This window comes from Dendropsophus ebraccatus, chromosome 4 (assembly GCF_027789765.1).
Source record: "Dendropsophus ebraccatus isolate aDenEbr1 chromosome 4, aDenEbr1.pat, whole genome shotgun sequence".
In the NCBI taxonomy this organism is placed as follows: domain Eukaryota; kingdom Metazoa; phylum Chordata; class Amphibia; order Anura; family Hylidae; genus Dendropsophus; species Dendropsophus ebraccatus.
The window spans coordinates 115,635,802-115,657,882 of record NC_091457.1 but is presented as its reverse complement, the minus strand read 5'-3'; the positions used below and the strand labels follow the sequence as shown (position 1 = coordinate 115,657,882).

General features: G+C 42.8%; 1 protein-coding gene and 1 long non-coding RNA gene across 4 annotated transcripts; one reads left to right on the top strand and one right to left on the bottom strand.

The window, feature by feature from the left end:
* Positions 1-7,326: 7,326 nt before the first annotated feature.
* On the bottom strand, positions 7,327-18,138 carry IHO1 (interactor of HORMAD1 1). Of its 3 annotated transcripts, XM_069966808.1 has the most exons (9): positions 17,547-17,574; positions 16,158-16,325; positions 15,871-15,934; positions 13,604-13,775; positions 11,304-11,464; positions 11,085-11,133; positions 10,909-10,996; positions 10,430-10,533; positions 7,327-8,761 (listed from the first exon to the last, which is right to left on the bottom strand). In XM_069966808.1, the coding sequence occupies exons 2-9, from the start codon at positions 16,306-16,308 to the stop codon at positions 7,580-7,582; spliced, it is 1,971 nt and encodes a 656-aa protein (XP_069822909.1). In that variant the 5' UTR covers positions 16,309-16,325; positions 17,547-17,574; the 3' UTR covers positions 7,327-7,579. The 3 variants fall into 3 exon arrangements, with proteins under 3 accessions (XP_069822909.1, XP_069822911.1, XP_069822910.1); XM_069966810.1 differs by lacking the exons at positions 16,158-16,325; positions 17,547-17,574 and adding an exon at positions 17,985-18,138 and having other exon boundaries at positions 7,329-8,761; XM_069966809.1 differs by lacking the exons at positions 16,158-16,325; positions 17,547-17,574 and adding an exon at positions 17,578-17,628 and having other exon boundaries at positions 7,329-8,761.
* On the top strand, positions 17,738-21,763 carry LOC138788693 (uncharacterized). The gene is made up of 2 exons (XR_011362632.1): positions 17,738-18,045; positions 21,212-21,763. It is a non-coding gene; the product is annotated as an uncharacterized lncRNA (long non-coding RNA).
* Positions 21,764-22,081: the final 318 nt, after the last annotated feature.

The window sequence follows — 22,081 nt, the reverse complement described above, 5'->3', positions numbered from 1 at the left end:
ACATAGTATACGCTCCGGCCGGGATCCTGTACGGCGCTGCAAACAACTGACATGTCAGTTTTCTGTGGCCACAATTCAGTGAATTGCGGCCGCAGAAAGATCTGTCAGTTCACGCAATGAAGTGAGCAGCTCCGGCCGCTTGCTTCTTTGTGTGCTATGAGGTGCTCTGATGCGGACGCGCTGATGCGCCCGCATCAGAACACTGCAGCCGGACAGGGCCGGTTTTAGACTAGATGTGGCCCTGGGCAAAGTTAAAGGTGGGGCCCCAAATGCTGAAATATTTTAGCAACAATTTAAGGTCCCCATACATTTTACTCTTTTGTTGGTGGTACCTGTTGCTCCTGGTGGGTTCGGCCATCAGTGTAAGGTGTATGGGGCTCTGGACAGTCCTCTGACAGATGATATCAGTGGACATAGGGGATCAAGCTTGATGGAAAATCAATGCCCAACCTCTTTGTTCTAAGAGAGATAAGCCGCCATCAGATCTGTATGGCTATGGCTTTACCCTCTCATAGAAAACACAGGAAAACTCAGATGTGCCAAATTTCTATGTATGGGGAGGATGGGACCAGATGGGAGAGATAATTGTCAGCTGAAGGAATATTCAGCCAGCAGTTATTGGAAGCATACGGCCACTTTTAAGGCCGTATTACACGGCCTGATATTCTGCAGAAGTGAGCGCCAATCTGGTAGAATGGAGCTCGCTTAGAGAGCCTACTACATGGCTCTTTTATGATGCAGCAAAAGCTATGGAGGAGATTTATCAAACTGGTGTAAAGAAGAATTGGCTCCGTTGCCCCTAGCAACCAATCAGATTCCACCTACTTAGAATCTGAGTAATGAAAGGTGGAATCTGATAAGTTGCTAGGGGCAACGGAGCCAGTTTCACTTTACACTATGTTTGATAAATCTCCCCCTATGTGTATATATACAGTATATCATTAGTGATGTGTGTGCAATCCTTGCTGTATATAGTAAACAATAAAGATATATATATACTACCTGATCACATTCCCCGATGTCCTCAGGCCATGTCTGTGATATATACTACCTGATCATGTTCCCCGGTGTCCTCAGGCCTTGTCTGTGATATATACTACCTGATCATGTTCCCCAGTGTCCTCACAGAGCGATAGCGTCCTGATTCGGACAATTTTCGCTCCATGTATTAGGGCCCTTACTCAGTTCAGAAGTTTACATGCCGCTACATGTCAGGACTACCGCTACATGCCGGGACCGCAGCTACATGTCGGGACCGCCGCTACATGTCGGGACCGCCCCTACATGTCGGGACCGCCCCTACATGTCGGGACCGCCCCTACATGTCGGGACCGCCGCTACATTCTGGGACTGCCCCTACATGTCAGGACCGCCGCTACATTCTGGGACTGCCACTACATGCCAGGACTGCCGCTAAATGCCAGGACTGCCCCTACATGCCAGGACTGCCGCTAAATGTCAGGACTGCCCGCTAGTGGTGTAAATACAAGAACTATTTATATGAATTGCTTTAAAAAAATAAATTTAAAAAAATCACTATAATCAGGACCAAATATTACCTCCATACCGTTATTGAAGAAAACACACTATATATAGGCCAATATTACCACCATAAAAGTGACCGCCCCATAATGACTCTATATTCACTATATACAGACCAATATTACCGCCATAGAGTGACCACCGCATAATGACTCTATATACACTATATACAGACCAATATTACCGCTATAGACTCACCACTGTATAATAAATGACTGTATATACACTGTATACAGACCAATATTATGTGGCTGTCACCCTATGGCTGTACTATTGGTGTATATAGTGTATATATAGAGTCATTATGTGGCTGTCAATCTATGGCAGTAATGACTCTACGCTATATACGCTATATACAGACCAATATTATTGCCATAGGCTGACCCCTGTATAATGACTTTATATACACTCTATATACAGACCAATATTACCGCCATAGAGTGACCACTGCATAATGACTCTATATACAGACCAATATTACTGCCATAGACTGACCCCTGTATAATGACTCTATATACACTGTATGCAGACCAATATTATGTGGCGATCACTCTATGGCTGTACTATATATACTGTACTGTGGCTGTACTGTATATAGTGTCATTATGTGGTAGTCAATCTATGGCAATAATGACTCTATATATACGCTATATACAGACCAATATTAATGCCAAAGAGTGACCACTGCATAATGACACTATATACAGACCAATATTACCGCCATAGAGTGACCACTGCATAATGACTCTATATACAGACCAAAATTACTGCCATAGACTGACCCCTGTATAATGACTCTATATACACTGTATGCAGACCAATATTATGTGGGCGATCTCTCTATGGTTGTACTATTGAAGGTCTGTATATAGTGTGTATATAGAGTCATTATGTGGTGGTCACTGTATGGCGGTAATATTGGTCTGTATATAGTGTCATTATGTGGTAGTCAATCTATGGCAGTAATGAGTGTATATATATACGCTATATACAGACCAATATTAATGCCAAAGAGTGACCACTGCATAATGACACTATATACAGACCAATATTACCACCATACAGTGACCACTACATAATGACACTATATACAGACCAATATTACCACCATACAGTGACCACCACCTAAAGACTGAATACCACCTTATTTTTTTCTCAATAAAATACACCGTATTGCCTTAGTGATGTCATCACACACTATACATAGGAGCTGCAGCAATTACATAGGACTGATGAGGCCGGAGAATGGCTGCAGCTCCTATACACAGTCTATTCACCTCAACACTTGGAGTCAGCAGTGCTTATACACACACACCATTATATATATATATATATATATATATATATATATATATATATATATACACACACACACACACCATTATATATATATATATATATATATATATATATATACACACACACACACTCACACACCCATGAAAACACATTATACAGATACAAACCATCCAGTCCACACACTATACACAGGACATGTAACACACACTACATTCATGCATTATACACCTACATTCATACACATTACACACTACATGTACAGAATACTTACTCCCTCTAGCATGCTGGTTGTAGTGGTGCATCCCCCTCATGTACCTTGCAGCAGCAGCAGGCTGTCATCCTCACCCGGCAGCCCTCTCCTCCATCGTCCCGACAGCTCCACACCAGAGCAGGAAGTCACGTGCAGTGAGAGGAGCTGGAGGGAGGGGGAGGGGGAGCAGACACCGAGCCCAGCGTCCTGCAGCCTCTGCGTGACCCCTGATAGCAGCAGCCGGGGATCACTGCCAGACGCTGGAGGACGCTGTCTGTGCTCTCCTCTCCACTGGAACTGCGGTAGGGGGCCCCTGGGGGATGGGGGCCCTGGGCATTTGCCCTGCTTGCCCCCCCTAACGCCGGCCCTGCAGCCGGATAGATCATCCGGCTGGTACTGCAGTACCGGCCAGGATGATCTGTGCAGAGACCGGCCATTCTGTGATCTGGCCGGATCACGGAACGGCTGGTCTCATACGCTGTGTGAACATACTCTAAAATAGTACAGATAAGTACAGATGAGCACACGACAAATGCACCTCACACAGCTCAGTCCACAGTAGAATACAACATTTACAGGGCTCAGAGAATTGGGATGCAAGGTGATTTCTTCTTTCAAAAAAGAGTTGTGTCTTTGTTTTAGGCTGCTGCCACACACAGTTCTGTCACACACTGCAGTTTTGAGAGGGCGGGGGGCAAAAAGTATAATTTCTCCCACAATAAAGAGACCTCATAGAAGAAAAAATTGTAATGAAAGATACAAATTACTATGATGGGAACTGTTACTGTAATGTGTATGGCAGCTACAGTGTGCAGTGTCAGTGTATACTGCTGCCCTGTCCTTATATTCAGGAGCCAGGGTGAGAAGTCCTCTCCAGTAACCAGTCATAGTAACCAGAAAGTGATTGCTTTCCTAGCAATATTTTGTATGATAGGAAAACACTTTTTAAAGGCAAACTTCCACCTGCCTGGCTGTGTATAGGTGGTGTGAAATATTGAACAGAGGAATCTCCAAGTTTTCTGGTGCTGGACAAGTGGTGATCAATAAACCCCCGATGCAGCAGTTTATAGAGAATAAGATATTATAGGTTAGGGCTACATGGAGATTGTGTGCAGCAGGGAGGGAACTGGAGGGGACAGGGAAAAAGTGGATCCATTCTGTGAACTCACTAGCAGCTGTATAGTACTTGTAGCTACTACTGAGGAAACTCACAATAAATCCCCCTTAAGAGCTCCTGCCCCTGTGTGTGTCTGCTCCAGTAAGGGGGAGGAAGCCTGATAAGGACAGTGTGCAGGAGCCCAGACAAACCTGACAGCCTGATACAGCAGATACACAGCCCCCAAGCCCCCGACCCACTCACTCTAATGATGCTTCTTCCGCCCTCCGGTCCCGACAGCTGCTTATGAGGAGGTGAGTGCTGCACATGACCAGCCCCCTGCTTCAGTGGAGAGAGGAGGGGGATGTGCGATCCCTGACTCGTCCTGGTGAGGGTCCTCAGCTCTGCAGCCTGCCGCTGGAGACTGTCAGACATACAGGGGGCAGGGACCTCAGGCCCCCTACCGGCTACAGCGCTTCCTGTGTAGCGGCAGCAGCCTGCATCCCTGGGTTTGTGGGATGCAAGCAGCTGCACAAGGTTGGTTAGACTATGAAGTAGCAAGGGGGGGCCGGGCCCCTATGACTGGCGGGCCAGCTCGCAACTGCGACCCTTGCGACCACTGTAGCTACGCCCCTGCTCTGAGGACACCTTAACGTGGTGACATGGCACACTCTCTTTGATCAAATGGTTTGCTAAGATCCTAATTTTTTTTTATATCTATAGTCAGCCATGGGGAGTATGTACGGTAAGCACTTGCACCTGTAGCTTGCTGTTGCACTTTCTGTTTTTTGTTTGTACTTAAAGTCCGGGCGAAATAATTTTAAGATATGTTATTGCCCAACAAAATTTGCCCAACTCCTACTTCTCCAGTCTGTCCAACCACTGCAGCATGTGTCGGCAGTGTATGTGAAGTGACCAACTTTACAGAGATCTAAACAGGCCATGCTGTAGTAAGTGCAGAGAAAATGAACTATAGGTGCTTGTCCCATAATAAGTGTCTATTAGTAATTTTCATAACTTTGGTTGGGCAATAACTTATCTTAAAAATGTTTTGCCAGGACTTCCCCTTAACCCCTTAGCGACCCATGACGTATCTGATACGTCATGGCGCCGCGGGGGGTGTTCAGAGCGGGGTCCCGCCGGGACCCCGCTATGAACGGCGCTGATCCCGGCTGACACGTGCAGCCGGGCAGTGCCTCTGTTAGCCGGCGCGGGTCCCGTTGCCGCGCCGGCTAATTAAGCACTTCAATGCAGCTGTCAAACCTGACAGCTGCATTGAAGTGCTTTATGCACAACATCCCTGGTGTCTAGTGGGTCGGATCTCCCCCCCGCGATGCGATCGCGGGGGGGAGATCCGTTCTTCTGGCCGTGCCGGGCCTCAGCGTCGGAATGACGCTGATCCCGGCTCGGCAGTAGATTGCTATGGCCTGCAGCAGGCCATAGCAATCTATGACCGATCTCATGGATCTTTGCTGTGTATATACACAGCATTGATCTCTATGAGAGATCAGTGCTATGTATATACAAGCCCCCCAGGGGGGCTTCTAGTCCATGTAAAAAAAAAAGTAAAAAAGTGTTTTTATTAATAAAAAATCCCCTCCCCTAATAAAAGTCCAAATCACCCCCCTTTTCATATTTTATAAATATAAATTAATAAATAAATAAATAAACATATTTAGTATCGCCGCGCGCGTAATCGCCCGAACTATTAATTAATCACATTCCTGATCTCGCACGGTAAACGGCGTCAGCGCAAAAAAATTCCAAAGTGCAAAATTGCGCATTTTTGGTCGCATCAAATCCAGAAAAAATGTAATAAAAAACGATCAAAAAGTCGTATATGCGCAATCAAGGTACCGATAGAAAGAACACATCATGGCGCAAAAACTGACATCTGACACAGCCCCATAGACCAAAGGATAAAAGCGCTATAAGCCTGGGAATGGAGCGATTTTAAGGAACGTATATTTGTTAACAATGGTTTGAATTTTTTACAGGCCATCAGATACAATATAAGTTATACATGTTATATATCATAGTAATCGTAACAACTTGAGGAACATGCATAACAAGTCAGTTTTACCATGGAATGGACGGCGTAAATGCAAAACTCCCTGAAATCAAAACAAATTCGTTTTTTTTTTCAATTTGACAGAGCAAATGATTTTTTTCCGGTTTCGCAGCATATGTTATGGAAAAATAATGCCGGTCATTGCAAAGTACAATTGGTTTCGCAAAAAATAAGCGCTCATATACGTCTCTAGGTGAAAAAATGCAAGCGCTATGGACTTTTAAACTTAAAATGGAATAAGCAAAAGCGCAAAAACGAAAATAGGCTTTGACCTTAAGGGGTTAAAGCAACATGTGGCGTGCAACCTGCAGTGTGAACAGAGGCATAGGGGTTCTGCCAATTTTAGCTTTTTTCTGTTGTTTGTGGGGGGTGTGGCTACCTCCTGTTGACTTGCACTCCACCCATGTCCTGTGGGCGCTATAAATAGAGATTATTTGGATCCTATCTGCCCAGTTTGTAGGCTTAATGTTAGCCCAGGACAGGCCATTGCTAGTGTGAGCAGCTCTCTGGCCGACGTAGAGGAGCATGTGACCATGTCCTGCCTCCAGTGTCCTCCATAGGCATATACAGGAGTGGTGGACACTGGGGGGTGGGGCATGGTCACATGGGGCAGCACGGTGGCTCAGTGGTTAGCACTGTAGCCTTGCAGCGCTGGCAACATCTGCAAAGAGTTTGTATGTTCTCTCTGTGTTTGCGTGGGTTTCCTCCGGGTACTCCGGTTTCCTCCCACACCCAAAGACATACAGATAGGTGAAGTGCTGAGGAATCTGTGTGCGCTATACAAATAAAAACATTATTATTATTATTATGTTCCTCCATATCCCTCATCTTATGGACAGAATCACCACAGAGCAGGGCAGCACAGCCTGGAGGAAGGGAGTCTAATTTTAGCTCTATGAGGTACACAGTAAGTGCAGTGAGTACACTTGCTAATACTGTATAATAAACGATTTTACAATAAAGTGGCCAACCCCTTTAATAATACAACTGAACTTTGCAATTGGATAAATATGCTCTAAAACTCAAAGAGCAAAGAATGATCACAAAAGGGAGTTACCTGTGATACTTTTACAAAGCATTTCCTTTATTAACTTACGAAGTAAAACTTTACTAATAAAGGGATGAAGGAGAATGTTATTTGTTATATATTATATCTGTTGATCTGAATTGTGCCTTGTTAGCGGCCACATAAGTTCACAGCATCACACAGTTACCCACGCATTTCTGTTTTTAAAAACCTCTAGTTTTTGCAGTTTTTGTACGTCTTTAATATTTGTTTAATGACCTTTTGAGAAGCAAATCGGCCATACATTCTTCCAGTTCAATCAGAATCATCACTGCTATCACTAAACAAAGTGAGAAGATCCTTTTGGCCTTTCTTCTGGGCAGGATGTGTTGAGCTATTGTTGTATAAGGGGCTTGAGGATGGAAACCAGACTATTTTATCGTCTTCACATTCTGAGATTTTGCTATAATGCGGATTATTGCTGTCCCATGAGGGCGCCTTACAATGTCCAGGTTCATTCTCTTCACCAGAGCCAGCTCCTTTTATTTCAGATTGTTCTATTAGTTGTTGAGATCTAATGAGTGAAAATTTCAAACTATTCTTCCTCTGTGTCCTCCTGAGCAGCACAGGAGTGATAGCTGAGATTGATGATCCACAGTTCTGGGAGAAAGGCGTAAAACAATCTTGGGTGTCTTTGGCAGTATTTGCCCATTGTTGAGTGACAGGTTCATTGCCAGGTGCACATTGTGAGAAGTTAGCCCTGGAAGGAACCTGTGTGGTATTCTTCGTTCTCTTCTTTCCTTTCCTAGGCCTATTCATCTTTGGCCTTTTTGACCTGTTATTTTTGGTCTTAGATCTAGTTACAATTACCTGATTTTCTTTTTTACTGTATTGCCGGGTATTTCTAGATGTGTTGTCATTCTGTATGCCGCTATCATCTTGACATAAGTAATGGAGATTATGTGCAGATGTTACAGCTGTATCATCCATAGTTATTGCATTCTTCCACCTTGTTTGATCATTAGAATTTTTAAATTCAGCTAAAGACTCCCTGGCACTCCCTGCAGATGTTACATTGCAGGGTTTTCTACCTTTTACTTCTGTAACACAGGGATTTCCTCTGTGCTGCACAGACAGGGTATTGCTAATTCCACCACATGTGCACGAGACATGAGTAGATGAAGGAGAAGGCTCATCTGGACTGGTGCTTATTGTTTTACACTGTGATGTTATATGTTCCTTGATAGACAGGTCTTGGATACATATGGGGGAAGTTTGTGTAGTTTTGTCTTTCAAGCTACAGGTCGGCTCAGAAACCAATTTGCTTCCACGGATTTCACTTAATATTCTGTCTTCTGATGACTGCATAGAACCTGATAACTGTGTTAATCTCTCTGATAACTCCAGATGCTTCTCACTTTGCTGTGACTTCATTGTATCCAAGGCTGATAAAAGCAGCTGTATGTTTGATTTTAAATCTGAAATTTCTGCATCTTTCTACAAAATGAAGGAGAGAGGTTATAAAAGAAACCTTGGGAACAACAAACGTGTGGGATGAGGGAGAATGCTGAAAGGGCTGAAGATTAGGTGTAAGTGGCTGCCTGAGCAGTCAAGTGTTTAAAAAAGAATATTCTTTTTCAGGGTGCACATTAGCAGCAGAGAAGCCTATGCAGAGGCCATCCTTGGCAGAGGTGTCTACTGGGCTTGTGGGGCCCATGGTATTTTGGGTATTTATGAGTTACTTGTGAAACTGAAAGCTAGGTGTATAGTGGGCTACTTTGATTCACTGTATGTGCTAAGACTGCTCTAGTGATTTGCATTTATGGAAGTATCTTTGTTATAGCAGACAGTGTACCATAATATTTTGCAGGAAAAACAAACTTTCCGGTAGAATTGTGAATGCAGCTCTGGAATGTAACTCAGGATCAGTACAAGATAACTGACAATGGTCTTAAAGGAAAAGTCCGGCCATTTTCAAAAAATGGCAGCTGGCAGAAGCAGGGGGGAATGTAATGAGGAGTCCTAACTTACCTCTACCCATGCCCACGGTGAGCCCGCGGGAAGGCATTTTCCCTCGAGTCGTGGCATCATCACAATTCAGGGGAAAATGCCTGTCCCGGCTGATGATGGCAATCAGTGACTGGAGCGCCACTACTCTATAGTCACTGACTGACTGAGCGGCCAGTCCATCAGCCAGGTTATGATGTGTATAGCGTTGGAGATCCCGTAGCCCAGCGGAGGTTCCAGAGTGGGGATCCAGGGCTGAAGAGGCAAGAGAAGAGGTGAGTTAGTACTCTTTGTTACTTTACCTCATGCCCCGGACTTCTCCTTTAAAGCAATTGTACCTGATGATAAATGTTGCAAATGAATAGAACGGCGCCAGTGCGGGAAGCCGGTGCCGCTTTCCTTTTTTTTTAAACTGCAGCCCGATTCCTGTGCATGGCGCTGGTCTATCAAGCACTGACCTGGGCTAAAGCATTGGAGGCACTGGCAGAATAATGTATACAGCTCTCGAGTATTATACAGGATGTAATACGTAAAAATCATATTATTATTAAGTAATATGTGTTTGGTGTGAATGCAGTTGGACCAGCCAAAAAGCTTATAGACAATTATGGACTAATATGGAGTCATTGTTGTATATAATATTGTTGTATACAGATTTGTGAGTGAGTGTGTTATGTAAATATGTTGTATGTTTTATAGTCAAGTTATTATTATATTGTAACATTTTAGATTTATAAATAAAAGAATTTCAGGATGTACAATATAAGTAATGTCATTACAAAGTAAACATGATGAGATATGTTATCTTTTTCTGTAGATTATATTGAACATAAACTGTTACAAGGTGTTTATTAGAGATGAGCGAACCGGGTTTGGGTTCGAGTCGTTCCGAACCTGAACGTTCGGCATTTGATTAGCTGGTCCTGCTGAACTTGGATAAAGCTCTAAGGTTGTCTGGAAAACATGGATACAGCCAATGACTATATCCATGTTTTCCACATAGCCTTAGGGCTTTATCCAACTTCAGCAGCCACCGCTAATCAAATGCCAAACGATCGGGTTCGGATCGACTCGAGCATGCTCCAGGTTCGCTCATCTCTAGTGTTTATGCAGCAATGTGACAGCTATATGTGCACATTACAAATACATTCAACTCACTAAATGTATTTTCTTTTCCAGGTTCACCATTGCTTGCTCCAGATCAGATTTCAGGGGCATTACTTTTAACAGGGATTCCTGATACACTGATATTTTTTCCTCTACTGGAAAACACAAGATACCAATATCATTTTATATAACAAAAATTTAAGTAACAAAATGCAACAGATTATGAATAAAATTGCAGCAGAACTGTACATTTCATAGAAACTTAAATTCACAAATGTGGCCTCTGTCACCACTGCAGTTTACTGCAAGTGTTCAATTCCCCTGCAGTACTTACAGGGAAAATTTAGCATTACACAGAACTCCCTAATAAAATGAGTACATGGGGCTGAAACAGTAATGTGGCTTTTCTGCTACACACATTTCTTATAGGGAAACGTTAAACTTTGTGTCTGTAGCCCCCTGCCTGTGCTTTACAAGACTTATGCGCCCTCTAGTGGTAAACTAAAAAAAAATGGCCACATTTCACTTACATGCTTTAGAAACGGCATAAATACCATCCAGTATAGACTGACATCTTACATTTGTATTTTCCTCTATATTAAAAAATGGTATTTTAAGCTACAAGAAAAGAAAAACAGACAAAAGCATTAGTCTTGGTAGTGTGGCTATTAATAAGGTATTTCTATAGATGAGAATGTTTACTCACATTCTGTAAGGTTTCTTGAATGTTGCAAATCAACTGAGTAAACTGTTCACTAATGGAAAGGGGGAATAGTAACAGAAACACTTTTAATGACTGAATTTTCAGTTTTATATAGAATTTTACTTATTTTACATGTTTTGTTTAATAAAAATGTTTCCCATTCCTATTTCACCCGACCAGAGGTCTCTGGTCTGGTTTATGCACAAATTCTTTTTAATGTACCTTTCATGTTTTTCTTTGGCTCTTTTTTTGCTTTCCTCAAATTGTTCTATAATATCTTTGGTTTTTGTTGCTCCAAAAGGATGAAAAGTGCTCCTTTCTTTGGAATCACTGTTGCACAAAGGTGGTTTTGCCTGGTATTTCTGGAATATACTTGGTTCACTCTGTGGTAATTAATACAGTATGTTAGCAGCTTAATAGAAATGTGGGATTATTAGTTAAAACAAGGTTACAATTAAAGTATTTTACATTTTCTGCTCTTGCATTGTGGCCTGTATTGTACTCCAGTGCTACTGTATATCCGCAAACCTGCAGGCTTCAGAGCTGAAATGAAGCTGCAGTCCTGCTTGTTCAGGGTCTATAAAGAACTTGTTCTGTTTGCATTCTCTTTACACTGAGGTAAGGGTCTCTTCACATCTGAATTGTAGATTTCATTATGAACATAACATAATTCCAGATCTATCATGAACAGGATACCATGGATGCTGCCAGAGAGGCCTCACAAACGCGACAGAATATTCATTACAAGTCCCTGATCTGCTTTCAGTGCAGATGTGAACATAGTCCAATCTAGTTTAGAAAAATCTATCTGTAAAGATGTCATTTTGTAAATTTATAGGATATAACTAGGATATGATACCAGTTTATGATTGGTGAAGGCCTGCCTTCTAGGACCTCACTATTTCTAAAAATGATGAGTCTTTCCCAGCATAGTAGCATCCTGACCACCTACTGTGCAGAGAAACTGCAGCTCAACTCTCTTAAAAGAACTTTGTCATCACCGATACCTCCCAAACTACAGTAATATGTAAATAGAGCAAAAGATGATGATTCCAAATCTATAAATTTTATCTTTCTTCTCATTTGCATCCCCCCTGCTGTAAGCCTGCAAACACTGGAGTCCAAGTAACCCTCTTAATTATATCACTAAGCTAGGCAATCCCTTCTATGCATCACAAGTTCAGTCAGCAATTATACAGCAGTTAAAGGAAAGTAAGTAGAAAGATTCTGCTTCTTTTGAACTTTTTAATGATTTCCAAAGTTCAGCTTTTTTTTTTTTTTTTTTTGTAGGCAACAGTGTCTGTACACTCCTTAAAGACTACCTGTCATTTTGAAAAAAAACTTTTGACATGTCATCAGGCATGTTTGACTGCAATGGGTCAACATAAAATTATAATTATTAATAAATACATGTATTGTAATAATGAAGTTATATTACAGTGATGTAACCTTACTAAAGTAATGTACTAAAACGGAATTGTAAAAAAAATTGCTACTTCTGAAATACCCCTTAAATCAATTGCTCTGGATGAAATATTTATTTTCCCACGTATACACAATGGGGGACATGTATGAAAAGGCATAAATGCCTTTGTTTTGAGCTGGCGTAGGTTTCAAAATTTTCGCACAGATGGGCTCCGTGTGATTGGGCTTTATGTAGAGGCACTGGCAGTGCACCACTACAAAAATTCCCTGAGCTCCGGAGTTGCGGGGACATTTGTAAGCCCGCCGTAAGAAAAAGGGCAGACTTTATAAATGTCCCCCAATATTTTTTGTGTGACACCTCCTATAAAGCAGATTTGCTTTCCATTCTACATCACAATTGCACATAGGCTGTATCCATGTTTCCAGGCCTCTGTAGGGCTGCATCCAACTACTTCAGCCACCAGTATTCAAATGCAGAGCGTTAGGCTGCATTCACACGTTCCTTGTTCCGCACGGAACATGGACGTGGAATGCCTGTGACTGACTTCTCCCCCCGCCCGGGCAGCATTTGTGCTGGGAGCAGGGGAACTGTACAGATATGCGTTGTGATGTAATGACAGAGCCGCGCGGCTGATTCATTACAGTGCACCACATATCTGTACAGTTCCCCCGTTCCCAGCATCTTATCACAGTTGCTGTCTGGGTGGGGGGAGAAGTCTGTTACAGGCATTCCACGTCCATGTTCCGTGCGGAACACGGAACGTGTGAATGCAGCCTCAGGGTTCGGATGAACCAGAGCATGCTGGAGGTTTGCTATTCTCTACAAGACTCATTATATATCAATATTTGTGTAGCAAACTCCAGATGGCGCTGTGTATCTGAATATTAACTTGCAATACTTATTCTTTAAAGCGTAATGTTTGTATGTTTTCTTCTTTTACTAAAGTCTACATTAGTAAATCAGATCAAATGCATATTGGACTGGGTTAGGGTTGTTCCTTATTCGAATATGGATGTTTATGATGAGATCATTCCAAAACCATTTTACATTGTTTACATAAATAATGTTATATACTTATATACTTGCCAATACTTACATCTTGGGAGTTTTGAGTAGAGTTTTTTTGATACTTAGTCTGTGTGGCATAATCCATGGATCCCTGCTGAGAAGAGCTATCAGGGCACAGCTGAGAACTGAAGAGGAACTGGGAATCACTAAGGCTTGAATGGTCACTCTGAGCAGCACTCCGAGTTGCAGACTTGCTAATACTGTAACAATTTATCATGTGTAAATTAAGTAATATATAAGGTGATACAAAACAAAGATAGATAGATAGATAGATAGATAGATAGATAGATAGATAGATAGATAGAGGGTGTTAGAGCTGCTGCAGAACCTCATCATAATACACCTCAGCTACTGCAGAGCCTCATCATACACCTCAGCTGCTGCAGAACCTCATCCTACACCTCAGCTGTTGCAGAACCTCATCATACACCTCAGCTGCTGCAGAACATCATCATACACCTCAGCTGCTGCAGAACCTCATCATACATCTCAGCTGCTGCAGAGCCTCATCATACACCTCAGCTGTTGCAGAACCTCATCATACACCTCAGCTGCTGCAGAACCTCATCCTACACCTCATCTGTTGCAGAACCTCATCCTACACCTCAGCTGGAGCAGAACCTCATAATACACCTCAGCTGCTGCAGAACCTCATAATACACCTCAGCTGCTGCAGAACCTCATAATACACCTCAGCTTCTGCAGAACCTCATAATACACCTCAGCTTCTGCAGAACCTCATAATACACCTCAGATGCGGCAAAACCTCATCATAATACACCTCAGCTGCTGCAGAACCTCATCATACATGGAAAAAAACAGGCTTATAATGTTAGTCTATGGTGTCTTTTTTTTTTCTTACACAGAGCGGGGGAGAGGATGCGCTGCAGTGGTCTTCTCCTGATCGGTATGGGTTTGAATGCTCGAACCTGGACCGATCAAAACTTTTGATATGTCTCTATAACATGTCAAAAGTTTTTTTTAAATGACTGGTACCCTTTAAATCAGTGATGGCTAGACTTGACACTCCAGCTGTGTCAAACCTACAATTCCCAAGGTTAGCCATCACTGCTTTAACGGGTACCTCTTTCAAAGTTGATGTCTCTGGAGTGGTGTTCAGACGCAGGTGCTACTGGGAGATTGGGTGGAACTGGTCTGGTGTGGGACATATCGAATAAAACCAAATCCTCTACAGGCAGCTGTGTCCCACGCCACACCAGAGACATCAGTCAAAGATATGTCCCGGATTTTTTGTTAATGGGGGGCCCAGACACTTTGGGTGTATGGGGCCCAGAAATTCCTGATGGCGGCCCTGGGGATGTATACAGTATAGGGAAAGAATTACAGAGGTGGGTATACAGTATAGGGGGCCACTACAGGGGGGGGGGGGGGCAGGTATACAGTATGAGGGCCTTACTGCAGAGGGGGGATGTATACAGTATGGGGGAACAACTACAGAGGGGGGAGGGATGTATACAGTATGGAGACCCAACTACAGGGGAACTTAAAGCATAGGAACATAACAACAATGGGACATACAGTATAGCATCTAACAACCATATAGATTAAGACTACAGTGTGGGAGCATAACTGTGTTTCTATGAAAATAAGCAATCAGCCTTTTTTTTCAGAGAAAAAAATAATATACACGTGGAAACACGTGGATAACATGAGAAGGAAGCATGTGTGTCTAATAAGATTTATTACAAAGTTTCTTATATTTGCTTGTACTATCTGTCTATGCAAAGTTTGTTTGTTTTTTTTTTTTAAAAAAGGACCAGATTTATTAAAAAGTGTAAAAATAAAAGCTGGTGTAAATTGCCCATAGCAACCAATCACGGCTCAGCTTTTAGCTCCGGTAAAAGGAAATCTGTGCTGTGATTGGTTGCTGTGGACAGTTTACACCGGTTCCTTTTTTACAGACTAATAATGCTGGACCACAGCGACTATTTAGTGTTTTCCATGCCCCCTTCAGCCTGCTTTTGGTCACTAGAGGTGCTCAGATATTTCACTGCAGCTTTGGTGCCATTTTGGAGACAACTTTTTAACAAGTATACTTTATACCAAAATCAGGCATAAGTGGTCCGCTGTGTGGCCTGAGCATCTGAAGGTGACAGATGTGACAAAAAATACGCTCAGCATATGCAGTGGAATCGCTGGTTTCAGCAGAGAATTATGTGACGGCCGTCCTGAGACACACAAAACCATGAAGCCTGCCAGTTAAAATCCTCCTATTTCCATGAATTAAACCTGATGGAGAAATAAATTACATTATGAATACAGAGAAGCCCTTACCCAGCTCCTGGAGGAATGCTGAACATGTCTTTGATGTTCCAAACATTCAGATTCATTTTTAGGCCTGTAGGAAAAGTAAACAAATGAGGAAAAAATTTCGATTTCTACGCATAAAATATACACTCCCATTAGTATCCCAGGACAATAGAATCTGTAGACACATGCAGGAGTAATAGACTATGTAATGCATTACAATGGACGGTTTTCCTGTCTGTAAGCAATATTCATACACTCCTCATGTCAGAGCCTAGCCATTATACAGAGGGGCAGAGCACTACTACACTTACTCTTCCTAGGTCTTCCTAAGTTAGGTCTGTGATAGGATTTATGTTTAGAAAGTTCTTTTTCCGGTGTCCATTTCTGATTAACTGACATGTAGTGATGAGGTTCTTCAGCAGCTGCAGTGTCGACTGAACAGTTTTGTTTGCAGAGCATCATATCATACAGGGTAAATTCTACCAAACAACATAATACTCACTCCAGCTGCTGCAGAACATCCTCATACACTCCACAGATGCTGCATATCGTAATACATTCAGCAGCTACTGCAGAACACCATAACATCCACCGCAGCGCAGTGGCGTAGCTACCATAGAGGCAGGGAAGGCGGTTGCTATGGGGCCCGTGGAGGGAGGGGGCCCAGGGAAGATAAGAGCCTCCTGTGTCCTTTTGCTTAAACCCCTTATGTACTGCAGTGTGTAAGTGACCCAGTGTTCTCTTACATGCTGCAACACAAAAAAGGGTTAATATAAGCTCAAGACAATTAGCTCTCTGATAACCTCTGAGCTCCTGCAGAAGTCAGGGGTTATCAGTGCAGGAGTAAGCTAATTGTCTTCTGCATTAACCCTTTGTTTGTGTTACAGCATGTAAGAGAACACTGGGTCACTTACACACTGCAGTAAATAAAGCAAAAGGTAGTCTGCTCCTGCACCTATGTATATAACCATTAGGCTCCTAATACGCTGTTATAGTTAAATACAGTGGATGGACAGAACAAACAGACATTGGCTTTCTCCTCTGCCAGTCACTGTTGTGGCTGCACGCAGGATTCCGCCTCTGGCCACAAGAGAATTTTTTTTTTGCCACATCACCGAGTATATATATATATATATATATATATATATATATATATATATATAGAAGGGGGGCCCCATAAAGTTTTTTGCTATGGGGCCCCATGAATCCTAGCTACGCCCCTGCCGCAGCGGCTGAAGAGCATCATAATTAACAACAGGTGCTGCAATATTATAATACCGACCACAGCTGCTGCAGAACATTATGATATACACTTCAGATTATGAAAAACACTGAGATGAGGTGTGTATTATGAGGTTCTGCAGCATCTGACGTGTGTACCATAAGGTTGGTTAGCAGCTGAGGGGCAAATTTCGAGGTTCTGCAGCAGCTGAGATGTGTATTATGAGGTTCTGCAGCAGCTGAGTTGCTTAATATGAGGTTCTACAGCAGCTGTGGTGTGCATTGTGATGTCCCAACTACATTTATTACAACCCCAGCACCAAAAGGGGATAGTCAGTGACCAGGTCCTGGCACAATGCTTTACATTATACACTTTCTGTGAGAAAACCATTGTATAAATGTCTCCTCCATCCACCACTTTTAGAATGGAGATAGAGACACACAGGAATGGCCACACAGCCTCCTCTGCAGCTACTCACAGCTGGTGACAGCAGGAGACACCACACTCACTACTGACAGACATCTACATGACCAGGGGCAGAGGGGAGCACTAGGGTTACCTATAGAAACCAGTCACTGTGAAAGCTGCAATCTGATTGGTTGCCATGGACAATACCACTGCTCTGCTTTATACTGCTTTATCAGCTCCCATTTCTAAAATGGCTGCCAACACTCTTGTGTTACCTCAGAACGTAGTCAGGAAGGCGCAGCCATTATATAAGGCAGGTCCTGAGGGGAAGTTAATAATATTATAGCCTTTTTCCCTGAGGTAGATTAGTATCCAGAGATGATACTGGATAATAGAATTTCATATTATGGCTGCTGCTTGTGGAAGAGAAGTCAATGTATTGAAACTATAACTACAAGTTACAGTGCAACAATGTGGCTGCAGGTTAATGTTGCTTGATGTGACTTACATTTGGTTCAGTTACCCTAGGACTTTGGTCAGTTGGTCAGCAAAACTGGGATTGTTGTCAGGTATGTCCTGGTCAGCCAAAACAATCATTTACCTCACAAAGAAATTAATGAAAATGTCCCTGACAGGTGCAGAGGTGTATTCCCATATCTCTTCTGTGGTGCTAGGTGGCTGAGGCACCACCATGAGAGACCAGTACTAAACTAGCCTTGTGGTAACTGGGGACCCCCAACACTCATAAATAAGGTGGTGTACAGATACAGGTTGCCTTCACGCGTACCGTATCGCTGTGTATTTAACGCTGCGTTTTATCGCTGCGTTTTTGGTGCGATTTTTACATGCGAGTTTTGATTTTCACATGAAAATCATGTGAAAATCAAAACTCGCATGTAAAAATCGCACCAAACACGCAGCAATAAATACGCAGCGATACGGTACACAGCAGGGACATAGGGAAAACCCTGATCCAGCCTACATCTGAGGGGAGAACTATACATCTGAGGAGGGATCTATGCATCTGAGGAGGGACCTATACATCTGAGGAGGGATTACCAGGCAGGGATCACCGGACCCAAAGGGACTCCAGCATATAGTCGGGCGCAGGTATTACAATTTAGTAGTGGGTGGAAGACATCAGAGGACAGCCAAAATGGACAAAAATATATTTTATTGTTAACAATGCGTTTCGGCCCTCTGCATCCAAGGGGGCCTTTCTCAAGCTTAAGAAAGGCCCCCTTGGATGCGGAGGGCCGAAACGCGCTGTGTACAATAAAATATATTTGCTTTACCTGCGGAGCACGGATCGTCCATTTTGACAGTCCTCTGATGTCTTCCACCCACTACTGAATTGTAATACCTGCGCCCGACTGTATCCCTTTGGGTCCGGTGATCCTTGGCTGGTTCACATTTGCATCGTTCTATACACCTCTTGGTGAGGTGGCAGGAGCTGCGGTATTCTTCCTACTAGGCTTTCAATAGAGTTGTGCCTATCCACTAGCACAACCCAATCAGGTGAGTTCTTTTCATCACTACCTTTGGTGAAATTACTCACCAGACTGTGCTACACCAGGAAGCACCCCCGCCACCCACTCTCTCTCCATACATCTGAGGAGGGAGCTATACATCTGAGGAGGGAGCTATACATATGAGGAGGGAGCCATACATTTGAGGAGGGAGCTATACATATGAGGAGGGGGGAGCCATACATCTAGGGAGGGAGCCATACATCTAGGAAGGGAGCCATACATCTAGGCATTGAGCCATACATCTGAGGAGGGAGCTATACATATGAGGAGGAGGGAACCATACATCTGGTAAAGAAGCCATCATCTAGGAAGGGAGCCATACATCTAGGCATTGAGCCATACATCTGAGGAGGGAGCTATACATATGAGGAGGCAGCTATACATATCAGGAGGGAGCTATACATATGAGGAGGGAGCCATACATCTGGTAAAGGAGCCATAAATCTGGGGAGGGAGCCATACATCTGAGGAGGGAGCTATACATCTGATGAGGGAGCTATGCATCTGAGGAGGGAGCCATATACCTGGGGAGGTAGCTATACATATGAGGAGGGAGCCATACATCTGGTAAAGAAGCCATACATCTAGGGAGGGAGCCATACATCTGAGGAGGGAGTTATACATCTGAGGAGGGGGAAGCTATACATGTTATTGGGAAGCTATATGTTTGAGGAGGAAGCCATACATCTCAGAAGGAGCTATACATTTTTAGGGGGATCTATATGTCTGAGGGGGGCGCTATATATCTGAGGAGGGAGCTATACATCTTTGGGGATCTATATGTCTGAGGGGGGAGCTATACATCTCAGGAGGGAGCTATACATCTGGGGTGGGGGCAGGCTCTGACTGGCCAATCAGAGAATCCCCCAGTGGGCCCCCCTTCTGCTCATGCCATTAGCACTTGGGAAAGAGGGAAGGAAGGAAGATAAGTAGGCTGGTACCAGGAATGGGCTACAAAGCAATCATATATCCCTTATAGTTGGGCTCAACAAAGATTCTGAGGTATCTACACACAATGCAGCTTTATAGAAATCCATCTTTATGTTCAAAAATGTTTTGGCCATTTTACATCAAAAAAGCTGGTCTACATAGACATATTTAACCTAAAGGCCCTGTCTCACATGTTTCAGTCACATTATCAGTGAGCAGGGTCTGTCTCACAAGCTGCAGTCACATTATTGGAATTGCACCTGCACAGGCCTGTCTCATAATCTTCAAAAACATTATTGAAAGTGCCAGGTCTGTCTCACAGAATGCAGTCACCTTCTTAGGTACAGGGTCTGTCTCTAAGGCTGCAGTCAAATTATTAGAAGGGTGCGGTCAGAGGCTATAGTCACATTATTGAAGGTGTGAAATCTGTCATGCAGGTTGCAGTCCTATACTTTTAGTCATGGTGACCTCTATGCGGCTATTCTGAGCACTGACCATTACAAATATTTTAGATATTGATGCCTCTGTCCAAATATACAAAGTTGTTTTTAAAGCACCCATTTATTTGGTCATTTTGTTTACAGTATACATATTTTCTGTTTGTATATTGTGATTTTATTTGTGATTTTTCACTTTATATTATATTAACCCCTGATACTATGTTTTATTTGCTAAGACAGAGCGGCCCCATGACCTTCCTAGCACTCAGGAGGCATCACAGGAGGTGTATTAGGAAAATACTGGTGTAAACTGCCCTAAGCAACCAATCACAGCTCAGCTTTGAACTCTGGTAAATTAATTAAATAAATAAGTAAAGCTGTGCTGTGATTGGTTGCTATTGGTAGTTTACACGAGTTTCTATTTTATACAGTTTGATAAATCTGGGCCATTGTGTCTTCTACTTTAGGAAGCATTTGAATGATACACAGCTGATGTAGCTAATTTAATGCTTCTACCTGGTAATACCCATAGGTTGTTTTGAATATAAATCCATAATAACCTTATAGTAATTGTTTTGTGAACATTGAAAGAGAATTGAGGGTGATGTCATAGTAGATGATGTCATAGAATTCAAGTAGGTGATATCACACAATTGGTACAGTAAAGTTACACTATAATCTTCTCAGTTGTTCTCTGCCTCTTTGAGAGAAACAGTGTCCAGCATTTTCTATATCTCCTGCGATTGTAGTATATTGATCACAGCCTGCAGGCCAGAAACCTTGAATTTAATCTAGTTTGAATTTTTTTGTACTTCTTTTCCCGTTCTTCGCAGTCCTGTGGAGGGGAGGCCATTTATCAGGAAGTATCAGAAAGAAGACAACATTACCATTCCTGTCTCACCAACCAAGATGATGGAAAAACCTGCACCTGAGTGTTAACCCAATGAGGAGCACATACAGAGGCCATACTCCCCAGCCATATGACGCACTACGCCGACTGGTTAAAGCGACCTCTTCACTCCCTCCTACCACTATGCCAGACCTGAACCAACAAACACCAGAAGCCACCCCTGGTATCCTGGCGAGATTCTTCAATGAAGCCAAAAAAGATTGTGCCCGAGCTATGAGCGAGGATTGGACAGATAACTTTATTTCATCTCTGAGAAAGTGGATTCTTATTGTACTTGTAATTTTAGCCATCATCTGTTACATCTTCCTCCACTTCATTAAAGATATGTGTGACAGACATGGAGACAAAATTCCCATGGATAAAGTCCTGGCTTTCTACACCAACAACGACATGCCAGATGACACCTCAGCCGGCCATGAAGGAGCCGCTTATTACTAATCTTTATATAATTAATATATAAAAATTCCTGTTAAGAGCTGCAGCTTCTTATGTGATTTATTATAACTTTCTGCTCTGACCATACGTAGGGTCATAATATTTCCTTATTGTACACTGGTGCTATTGGTGATACTGATCTCAGTGTACTGGTTGCTTAGTATCAGTATAGCGGAAATATACATACCAATAGCGGAGCTATACATCTGAGGGGGGAGCTATACATCTGAGGGGAAAGCTATCCTCTTCTGCAAAGTGTTATGCTGCTTCATATCCATGTTCTCTATTTTAATCAATAAAGTCCCGTTCTTGTAGAGACTTTGCACCCTTTTTTCAAGGTTTCTCCTCTACTCTTTCT

Bases quoted from the DNA above. Each gene is read 5' to 3' on its own strand.
- IHO1 (XM_069966808.1), bottom strand. From the start codon at position 16,308: ATGATGCTCTGCAAACAAAACTGTTCAGTCGACACTGCAGCTGCTGAA. The intron at 15,935-16,157 runs GTAAGTGTAGTA...CTTTTCCTACAG, and splicing joins CTTAGGAAGACCTAGGAAGA to GCCTAAAAATGAATCTGAAT. The intron at 10,534-10,908 runs GTAAGTGAAATG...TGTGTTTTCCAG, and splicing joins TTATGCCGTTTCTAAAGCAT to TAGAGGAAAAAATATCAGTG.